Source organism: Solanum dulcamara, chromosome 10, assembly GCF_947179165.1.
Source record: "Solanum dulcamara chromosome 10, daSolDulc1.2, whole genome shotgun sequence".
NCBI lineage: Eukaryota > Viridiplantae > Streptophyta > Magnoliopsida > Solanales > Solanaceae > Solanum > Solanum dulcamara.
The window spans coordinates 40,147,454-40,159,711 of NC_077246.1; the positions used below are offsets into that span (position 1 = coordinate 40,147,454).

General features: G+C 34.1%; 1 protein-coding gene across 1 annotated transcript; it reads right to left on the reverse strand.

The window, feature by feature from the left end:
• Positions 1-203: 203 nt before the first annotated feature.
• Positions 204-1,997, reverse strand: LOC129869759 (uncharacterized). Its single transcript, XM_055944382.1, has one exon. It carries the CDS (start codon positions 1,995-1,997, stop codon positions 204-206), a length of 1,794 nt encoding a protein of 597 aa, XP_055800357.1.
• Between the last annotated feature and the right edge of the window lie 10,261 nt (positions 1,998-12,258).

Here is a 12,258-nt window from a genome sequence, read left to right on the forward strand (position 1 = left end):
GTCGCCGATAAGGGGCATCCTTTTCACTTGAAGAATTTTATTTCGGAGGAACAAAAGCTTATTTAAGTAGAAAGTTCAGACCATGGTATTTCCAGCCGTATTTGTACTGTAGGGATCTAAACAGAGGGCTCAGGGTGAATGATAAGATGTCCTGCGAATGAGTTTTACTCTTTTTGGAAAAAAAAATACCAAGCCCTCAACTCCTATTGTAAAGTAGACGAGTTGTTCGTAACTCGAAGATAAACTCGATTCTCATGATTTGGCAAAGGGTTGTTGTTCACATTCGGAGGTGTTGGAGTGCATTTTATTATTCCTCTTCTGATCAATGTCTCAACCTGGTTTTTTAAGCCATAACAATCTTCTGTGTCATGCCCTTGGATTCCCGAGTGGTAAGCGCATCGCTTGTTTCCATCAAAATTGTAAGGGATTGGGTCGAGGAGTTTTCCCTCAACTGGCTGTAGCACTCCTGCTATCCTCAACCTTTCAAACAATTGAGCATAAGGTTCGGCAATGGGTGTGTAGGTGCGAGTATTTCTGGCTTCGAGATTTGGACGTGGTCTTGGCATATATGCTGGTCTATTTTGGTGGGTTGGTGCTTGGAGTAGGACATGTGGTCTAGTTGGACTTTGGTATATTGGTGCTCGGGGTGGATTATAGTATGGTTGGGTATTATATACTGGGTACGAGGTGTATAGAGTATGTGCAACAATTTGGGGATTGTTGGGGTATTGGTGGGATTGTCCTCCATATTGGTAATTGACGACTGAAACATCCTCCCTTTTCTTCTTGATGCCACTAATGGATCCTGATTGTATGGCCTTACTTGCAGCTTGCAATGCAGCCATTGACTGAATTTTACCTGATTTGATGCCTTCCTCTATAAAATCTCCCATCTTGACCAATTCTGCAAACTTTTGGCCCATCATTGACATCATCTTGTCAAAGTAGATACCTTCTTGGGCTCGAATAAAGTATTTTGAGAGCTCACTCTCATCCAGTGGTGGTTGAACCCTTGCAGCCTCGGTTCTCCAATGTCGTGCATACTCCTGGAAATCCTCCGATGGTTTCTTCTGTATGTTGGCTAATGAGAACCTGTCCGCAGTGATTTCGGTATTAAATCTGAAACGATTCATGAAATCCTCAGCCATTTCCTGCCAGTTATACCATTTGCGAGGATCCTGGCGTGTATACCAAGTCAACGCTTCTCCAGATAGACTTCGAATGAACAACTTCATTCTTAGTTTCTCATTTCTTCCTACACCGACTAACTTGTCACAGTATGCCCTCAGATATGCGTGAGGATCGCTCTTTCCATCAAATATGTCAAACTTTGGGGGCTTGTATCCTACCGGCATGTCAATATCTGGGTGGATGCATAAGTCATCGTAATCTAGGCTCTCTGTTCCCCTAGTGACTTGCAGGTTTTTCAACGCCTTTCTTAGACCTCGAAGTTGAGCGTCTATTGACTTATCTTCTTTCAATCGAGCATCCTTCTCCATTTCTGCATATTGGTCAACCTCATACGGGACTTTGACCCTAACCGGTGTCGTGAAGGTAGGGGCCTCAACAGCATATACAGGTGGGATTTGTGAATCATAAGGAGCGACGGTGTGTGCTCCAAATATCTGTTGTGTCGCTGGGTAGGTAGGTGTGACGGGGTCTTGAGTAGGAAGGTCAGGAGCAGTCCTGATTGCAGACGGATGAGCTAATGGTGCTTGACCATGAATGGGAGCACGTTTAGGCATGTTTGGAGAATCTGCAGGAGGCAGGTCAGCTCTAGGGAGGCAGCTGGGCATCTTGAAACTTGGGAAGGTAGTAGCCGAAAGCTTGGCCAAGTCTCGCACTTGACGTAGTTCCTCTCTCAAAATCTCAAGCTCTTGTGCCATATGAGCCATCTTCTCATCATTTTTGATGTTGGCCATATTTTGAGAACTTTCAGGATTTTCTACTGGTATCATTATGTTTGCAGCAATGTTAAATTCTTCTTCACCTATCATCTTTCCCCTTGATCGAATGTTATATCGTGAGTCAGCCAGTTCGCAAGTCGACACAAATCAACGTTCTTTTAGGGATTAACAAAATAAAATAAAAGAAAGAAAAAGGAAAGTATGTTAGTTCGTGAAAGATTTAAAAGTACAACAAGTATATAATACACATACACGCCAAGTTAATGACATTCAAATGTGTCCTATACGGAGCCTCTTTTTGCTAGAGGACGACCTATGTTGCAATCAATTTGATGATAAATGATCCATTAAAACACATTTCGGATTTAGAATAACATAATTTTATTAATCAAAGATGCCTTGCATCTTTGTAATGAAGTACACGGGCAGAAACCTAAAAAAACGAAAGTACATGGAGGCCATAAGGCGAACAAAAGGATGACAAGGCACATGATAAGAATGAAAATCTAAGGCCATGTTGGAGCGTCATCATCATCATCATAATCATAATAGGGCCCTGGGTAGTACTCCGAGAATTCGTCAATCTGGTTCGATCCTACCTCTTCGTCGAACCCTATCGAACCATACTCAGAGTGAGCTTCTTCCTCTGGGTCTTCTTCTGGATCTTCTTCCTCCGGCTCCTCAGGATCTTCACTTGGATCCTCTTCAGGGTCTTCCTCTGGATCTTCTTCGATCATTGGTATCAAATGATCTACTGATCCTGGAATTATTTGATTGTACATTGATGTTGTGAATTCAATGTGAGGGAGTACTCCCTGCTTAACCCAATTAATCCATTGGTTGTCTGCAACACCCACAATCCCCTTCGTACTTGGCCGAGCCAAATGTCTCACAGTGGTACGCCACACCTAATATTCTGGCGTGCACCATTTTTCATTTCCTGCCTCTATCGTAATCATGTGATCCTATTCTAATTGCAAATTCCTTATACGCCCTGCTGGGACCGAAGTGAGATCATCCTCATGTAATGCCATATTTGCCCATAATGGTATGTCTTGGACAACTCCAAATTGTCGTAACACTCGGAGAGGAGCATATAGTTGAATACCTTATAGCCCGACCAGATTAATGAAAAAGAGGTGTTGCATCCTGACAAAAACTGATCCTCCCGTCCAAAAATATTTCCAGTGGATGGAATCTCCTATGAGGTTGGTCAAAAATGGACGCCACTCTTCCTCTCCCATAGGTGTGTCCCAATACCTAAGACGATCATTGTGGCTTTGGATCAAATTGCGGGCGTCTATTATGTAATCTCTTTGTGGTTCTCGACGATAGAAGTGCTCTATTGCCCAGATTTGTAATAATAAATTACAGCCCCCAAAGAAGTTATGCCCCCTTGTGCATGCTGACAATGATCGAAATACTTCAGCGAGAATCATATGCACCAAGGAATAGTTATGCGGTACCGCAAAAAGTTCCATTACAATTGGCAGAATATTGATATTTATCGAATGAAACCTCATTGGGAAGACCATAGCCCCCCAAAAGGCCATCACAAATACCCTTGGTCTCATATGCATCCATTGTCTACGAGTGCATGCAAATTCATCTCGGTGCTTATCGAAGCTCTCGAGACGACCAAATCTTTGGAAACGATAGTCCAACTTTACCTTCCCATTTTCTGCACGCCTTAGTGATGGCAAGACATGCAGCCCCAACAACCCAAGGAAACCTTCTGTACTTATGGTTGATGGACATATCGGTGTTCTTTCTCTTATTGGTAATTCAAGAAAAATACTAAATTCCTCTAGTGTTGGAGTAATTTCAAAATCCAAGAACTTAAAGGTTATAGTGCTTGGGTCCCAAAACTCCATCAGCAATATAATGAAGATCTTGTTGGCTCGAATTCCCATGAGCGACAACAAAGCACCTAAATGCCTTCTGATCTCAACACCATGCACCCTACGAATGTTTTGCCACCAATTTTATATCGTATGAGGGGCCGAAATAACCATCTGAATGTTTGGGAGGTTTTGGTTGATATTCATCTGAAAGAAAGGTAAGGGTATGATAAGTATGTTTATTCCAAATCCGTCATGTGTTTTTGTTTGGATCATTCATAACAACTTTCACAAAACAAATATGTCGTTAGGTGTATAACCTTTGACAAAGGGTGGATTTCCTAATTGCGAAGACGGTGCCTTGGATCGCCTCGCCTAAGGTGTATGCATCATGACCTATTTTCTAGAGTAAGATTTTTTCCTAGATATTCAAGAGTGGACTGAATGTTTGTGAGAAGGCACACTGATCTTATTGTGCAAACTCTGAAACTAAAGAATCCAAAAGAAGGTTTGGGGGAGTGTGAGACACTCTCCGCGTGAACCAGTGTGTGTGTTGTGTACGGCCAAAGACTCGATAGAAAATGCAAGTGACAGTGTAAGAAATGCAATAACATGTAGTGTTTTCCAAGCAAATAAGGAGCGCAAGTTTGGATTTAGCTTGCGTCCTTTCCAATAGAGTAATATAACAAATCACAATAAATAATTAAAGCAAATAAAGGCAAGTAATAAATGAATATCCCATAATTCTAAAACTAAATTTTACCAAGGTTAAAACCTAAAATGCTAAGTACACTGGTCCCCAGCGGAGTCGCCAAGCTGTCGCACCCTATTTTCGAACGGGTCGAAATAGTTCACAACATAAAAAAAATGGCTATGACTCTGATTTTGAAATTGTTTGTTTAGAGTCGCCACCTAATTTTAAGGAAAATATTAGGAAAACCATTGTAAATATAAACTCTGTTTTGATTTGCGAAACCTGTGAGATTCTAAGTAAGGGTTTTAGTTACTCGAGGGGAAGGTATTAGGCATCCCTCAGAGCCTATCCAAAGATAGTCCTTAAACTTAGTTTTAGAAAAAATGATTAGGGATATTTATTCATTTGTTTGTTTTAAAAATATTAAGAAAAAGGGTTTTTATTAAATTAAAAAAAATGGTGAAAATATAAGGTATGTCATATATATATGTCTTATATATGAATGAACCAAATTTAATAATAATATATTTATTGTATAGTAAAAATAAATAATAAATAATATACTTAAAATATATAAAATACAAATGTATATTTTAAAATCATTTGAATAAATAACTTACTTAATTTATGGTAAAATAAATGTCTAGTATTAGCAATAATTATTTTATTTGTAGCCACAATAAAAAGAAAATGAATAAGATAATAGGCAAGTGTAGATATATAAATATGTAATATGTTGTAAATCTAATTTGGGTGAAATCTCTAATAAGATTAAGGATGCCAAAAAATCATTGAGTTTTAAAATATTAAACTACCCCAAATATATATACAAACAAAAATATTTAAAAGTCGACAGGAAATAAAATTATCTACGTTCTTATTTTCTTCGGATCAGCGCCGGCTCATTAATCGGAAGACAAAATATATAAAGTTTTTGTCATTTTTCTGCTCGGGTCAACTTCCATCATTTCCGAAGGGCCTAATTACCCCTACCCCTCTTAAGTTTATTTATTATTATAATCCTAAAGCGATCTAAAAGAAATAATAAAAACTAACGTCTTAAAAGGTGTCTAACGTCCCAACTTAATATCCAAGAGGCATTGGATGTACTATTTAGGGTAGGTTTTAGACCGAAGAAAATATAGACATCCTAATTAGACACATCGTCAAACAAAACAGATAGGACAAGCAGTTAGCACCTAAAATCTCAAGTAAGCCTCTAAATTAATTAATTAACATGCTTGAAAACACAGATAAGTTGTGAAGGTTATCATGATCATGTGTGTGCGTACAAACTTGAATAATATGACGGGCAAACTTAATTATTCAGATGATTGTGATAAAAAAAGCATGCTTGATAATTTAATTATTAACTAATAATATTTTATAAAACCCTATTAACATGACTTTAGTTAAGAGCATGCTAAAAATTTATTGAACACTATAGATATGATCTTCTAAATGTTGATATGCTGAAATTTATTAAAATATAGACATGATTTTAAAAAATAAAATAAAATGAGAAATACTTATTAGAACCCTATGGGCATGACTTCTACATATAATGTTATGAAAAAATATATTTATGAAGGCCTAATATCTATTTAATTGGCATGCTAGAATTATAATACCTATAAACATAATTGTTATATGATAAAATATGCGAAAAATATTGTTAGATCTCATGGACCCAATAGGCTCAAAATATTCTTACCGTCATGGTTTTCTATATACTTGAAATAATATTAAACCCTAAAAACGATATCTAGGGGGTTAAACATGTTGAAATTTATTTTAAATGTTATTTATAGGCATGGTGTCTAAATGAAATGATATGTTGAAAATTGATTAAAATTGTAAGCATGATTTTAAAATAAAATAACATGACAAACATTTATCAAATCTTATAGACATGGTCTCTAAACTATGATAAACATTTGTTACACTTCTAGAGGCTTGGTTTTAATAAAAGGTTCTAAAATCTTTATTAAGAATCTAGAGGTATGATTTTTGTTAACAATATTATACTAAAAGAAATATATATTTTATAACGGCCTATAGACATGAATTCTACATAACAGATAAACTATTTATTAACTTAAATGCATGATTTATATATATTGACCGCATCTTACATTAAACATGATTTCTATATGGTTAAAAATCTTATGGTCATGATTTCCAAATAAAGTATGTATTGGAACATTAATTAAATTCTATAGATGTAGTTTCTATATGAGTCAATATGATAAAAATATTTGTAATCTTGTAAGCGTAAATTAACTCTTATAAAATACTAAAAATATTAATTAAGTACTAAAGACGTGATTTATGTATATTTCTTACGGTGAAAATCTTGCTTTTATATGCTTGCAATATTATTCAATTCTATAAACATAGTTCTATATGACATAATATTATAAAAATATTTATTAGCAAATATATAGGTATTGTATCTATTAAAAGTAGCCTATTAAACTTATTAAATCTTAAACATAATTTCTATAAAAATTAATATGCTAAAGTCATGTAGGTGATGTTTCAATTAATATGCTGAAAATGTTAAGCTTAAAACATGACATATTAATTCAATTAATATGCTAGAAATTATCTATCAAAAGCTTGTGTACATAATTCTTTAATAATAGAATGGTTGATAGTTTGAATAAAATACGAGAGTTGGATAGGTTATTTAATACGTATAAATAAAAATATTAAAATATGACAGATTGATTAAAATGTAGAGTTTATCAATATTTATTTATGTGATAAAACATATTTCGTTTAAAATATAAGCATAAAAAATAAATAATTTTTTTCAGTATATTTGTTTAGCACACGCAACCACATAAAATTTGTGTCAAAGTAAAAAAAAAATTGCAAGTAGCACGTAGATTTCTCCTCCCCCTTTAGACAGTCCCCAAATATATATTATTATACAGAGTAGAGTTTATAAGATTATTACAAACTAAAATAAAAAGTAAGTGAATAATACATAAGATGTAAACGAAATACTACATGTTAACATTTCGTTCGCAACTCTTCGTGTTTTGAACTTTGAAGTTCAAACCCTGCCAAACCATAAAGAAAACACAAGCAACATACAAATATATAGAGATATATCATGACTATATAATTTTACTACAACAAAGCAAACAAACAAAAACAAGAATACATTTCAAAATAGTAAACCAATATATAAGGAAAGGTGGGACTAACCTGGATACTTCATGTATTTATTTTAACAAGATATAATATGTAAGAACCTAAGGTAAAGACTATATAATAAAAATAAGAAAAAGTACTAACCGATTAATATGAGATGTGCCAACGGAAAGCGATAGCAATATCCGAGATCCAAACAAGTCGAAGTAGCAAAGAGGCAAAAGAAAAAGCTTACGAGCAATAAGTATTTTGTTAAAGCTCTCTTGTGTTCTAATGTATTTTTTTTTCTTATGTGTTTCGTCCTTATTTTTTTTCTGTCTGTTTGTTGTCTTTCTTTGTTTTTTTTTTAAATGAAGATGTGAGTTCTTCATTTATAATGAAGAAAGGCATTCAAGAAAATCAACAAAAGTAATTTTACTATTCTTAGTCAAGACTTTTTCAAATAATTCAAACAAAAGAACAAACATTTCAAAAGGGGTACAAAATTTCAATAAAGTCAAACAAAATTTTCAACAACAAATCAATTAAGATTTCAACAATAAAATCTATCAAAATTCAAATAACCAAATCAATTTAGTCAGATATATTCAAAACAAATGGTGAAAAAGTCAGAAAGAACAACTCCATTTGTCAAAAGAAAATCTCAAATATCATGCCAAGAGGGACCTACTATCATTAATTGTACATAAATTATTACTTTAATTTAGAAATCAACTTATCTCATAATTAGGCTAAATATACAAGAAAAGAACACATACTACACAACACGTAAATATCGATCATTTATTCATAGCTAACTAAATATCAACAATGGAGTAATATAGGCACAATAATACTCGTATACTTCAAAGGCCAACTAAGCAAGTTAATAACAAATATTACATTCACATACACAGAAAGAAAGAGGGGACAAGCATGGTTTTTTTTATTTTATTATTATTATAAAGTAGCATGAGTGCTAACTTTATCTAAAGTGGTGAAGCACTAACTTTATTTTTAAATTTCAACTATACTTGTCCATAATCAAATATAAGATTATAAACATTGACATAAAACAACAACACAAATACGTATAATAATCTTCATTTCTAAGAAACAAATAAACATTAAAACAAATGATCTACATTTTACGTATAATTAAAATATAAGCTTATGAATATGAATAAGAACAAAAACAAGAGCAAAATAACATAGTATGCTTTGAAATCTTAATCGATTATTAATGAACAAAAAATCTTTGAATTTCAAGTTTAATAAATCATTTGAAGTAGACAATCAACCCAATATTTGTTTTGAAAACAAAATCTGTAAATGGAGTCTAACATGAGAATACAAAATATAATCAAACCAACATATACACAACAATCATATGAAATTTAGATTTGCAAGAAACATAACATATATATCTATATACACATATAATGAAGTAAAAAAATTTAAATGCAACCATACCAACATATACACAACAATCATATGAAATTTAGATTTGCAAAAAACACAATATATATATAAATCTGTATACGTATATAATAAAATAAAAGTAAAATGAAATCATACCAACATATACACAACAATCATATGAAATTTAGATTTGCAAGAACACAATATATATATAAATCTATATACGTATATAATAAAATAAAAGTAAAATGAAATCATACCAAGACGGATCTATGAAGATCCTTTTTCGATTTATCGTTTTGTTCGTTTAGCAACGATGCTCGAAGAGATCGTCGTCACTGGTTGGAGGTCGCCGTTGTCACTGCCGCTGTGCGCCGTCGGAGGAGCGAGGAAGGAGCAGCAGTTGCTGCTGCTGCGTTCGTGTTGCTCGCTGGAGGTGTTGCTGGAGAAGTCACTGCTGTTCGCCGTCGGTGGCTCGCCGTTGCAGCTGCTGGTCGCTGGGAGGTTGCTGTACATTGACGGAGGAGCTGCTGGTTCGCAGCTTACCATCGATGGCTGCTGCTGTTGCAGCGATGGAGAAGCTTGGCTGCGCATAGTATTGTTGCAGCTGACTGTTGCGCGTTACTGCAGCTTGACATCGTGGCGTGTCGTCGGCTGCTGCGGTGTGTTCTCCGGCGGCAGCACGGTGGTGAGAGGGCTGCTGGACAGCGAGATGGAGTAAGAGAGAAAAGAGAAGAGGGAGGTGGCGGCTTGTTGTCTTCTCTTCTCTTTGGAGAAGATGAAGAGTGGAGAGAGAGAGGGAGAGCCGTCGGTGGTGGCTATGTGGTGGAGAAGACAACTCTTGTTGTTGTCTTCTTCTCCTTTTGAGAAGATGATGAATAGAAAGAGAGAGTTAGGTGAAGAGGTAGAGAGAGAATTAGGTGAAAGAGGTAGAGAGAGAATAAGATAGTTTTACGGTTTTGGGGTGTGAAAAAGGATAAGAACGAATGAGAGCCGTCCGATCAAAATGCAATCTATGGTTGAGATTATAATTTGATATAAAAATAGACTACATTAAAATTTAATTAGGAAATAATTATAAGTAATTGTAAAAATAAAATGTCATCTAATTAATTGTCAAATACATGTTGAATAAGTAAAATCATAAATTTATAAAATTATAATATTATATATGTAAAGTAAATATGCATGTACATACAATATAAATATTTGCGTATATACATATAAAATGCCACATGTATATAATACATACTAAAATAGATATGTTAACATAAACAAGTAAAAATATATAATAAACTTAAATAATAACCCCTTTTTATATACATATGTACATAAGATCTATTAAAATAGATGTAATACGTATATATTAATATGAATGAGTAAATAACAAAATAGACTTAGTAAGTAATATATATTTTTATATAAAGAAAATACTCATGTATATATATATATATATATATATATATGATGCATCGTATGCATACTAGAATAGATATGACATACCTATTAACTAAAATTCACAATAAACTTAATTAATTAAAAAAAATACTTTATATGCATATGCATATAAGTCGTATTAAAGTAGGTATGCAATATGCACAAATTAATATGAATAAGTAAATTGATAAAATATACTTAATTAAGTAATATTTATACAAAGAAAATACACACACACGTATAATATATACTAAATAATGCGAAGAAAAAAAATAATAATATTTGAATGTACAAAGCTTGTTATTTTCATAAACAAAAAAAATGATGTTAATAATATTAACAAATAAAAAATATTATAAGCTATGAAATCTAAAATATATGATTTTTTATTACTATTATTATTATTATTATTATTTTTTTGGTAAAAACTAAAAATAATTAACTTTATACATATATATATAATTCAAGAAAATAATTTTTTTAAAAATGCCTATCTATTAAGATAGTGATTCAAAAATAATTATAGGTCGGCCAAAATTGGGTGTCAACAGCTTGCCCCTTCTTTGCTTGGGAATGAGAGATGAATTGACGAGCAAAGAAATTTGACGGAGTAGCCGATTTTGTCCGACCGATGAGACAACCTCAGAGGGACCTAATGAAATGAGTGGGAGTTGAAAAAAAATATTGCAGCCGATACTTCAGTTTTAAGTTGCCTACATATCTCTGGTTATACGAGAATCAGGCCGTGTGTAGTTCTGGATTGTAGAATCACAACCAATTTTGATCGAATTCAAAATTTGCCCCAGTGTTGGATTATGGTGACACCGAGTTCTTAAGAGGGATGAACGTATGGGGATGTTAGCACGAATAGAACGAATATGATCAATGCTCGAACCGAGGTTATTAGCATATTCTAGGATGTGAAAATTAGGTCAAAGGTAATTCTAAAAAACAAACTTGGAATGAGAAAACGCTCCGTAGTAATTTCTACTAAAGACCTATGGTAGAGAAAAGAATAGGAATTTTCAAAATAAATTGCCCTAGTATCGAGTCATGGTGATGCTGAGACATGAAAGAGTTATTCAAATCCAAAACTTGGAGAATCGAGTCTAGTTGAGTTTCGAAAGAGAATCCTTGGCGTAGCTAGGGATGCTTGACATTCCACTAGCTTGCTCTAGTTTGTTTCTTAAAAGGAGTTCCATGTTGTAGTGTGGTGTCCTTATAATGTAAAATCATAGTCTGGCGGAGTGATTGTAATGTAAACGCCTGTATCCGTCGGTGTAGAGCTTGTAAATGTAACGCCTGTATCCGGCGATGTAAAACTTGTAAATATAACGCCTGTATCCGGCGGTGTAAGACTTGTAAAGTAACGCCTGTATCCGGCGATGTAAAACTTATAAATGTAACGCCTGCATCCGGCGGTGTAAAACTGTAATGTAACGCCTGTATCCAGCGGTGTAAGACTTGTAAATGTAACGCCTGTATCTGGCGATGTAAAACTGCAAAGTAACGCCTGTATCCGGCGGTGTGAAACTTGTAAATGTAACGCCTGTATCCGGCGATGTAAAACTGTAATGTAACGCCTGTATCCGGCGGTGTAGAGATTGTAAAGTAACACCTGTATCCGGCGGTGTGAAACTGGTAATGTAAATTTAACTGTAGATGTACGACATTGTAGTATATATTCTCCTGATCGAAGGAGTTTGACGAGGTTTGCTATATACAACCTCCAGATGATGGAGTTTGGACTGTTTGGTATATACAGTCTCCAGACGTCGAAGTTTGGACGATATTTGTTATATGCAGTCTTCAG

What these genes read in the sequence shown, in the direction of transcription:
- LOC129869759 (XM_055944382.1), bottom strand. Translation starts at nt 1,997, where the DNA reads ATGATAGGTGAAGAAGAATTTAACATTGCTGCAAACATAATGATACCA.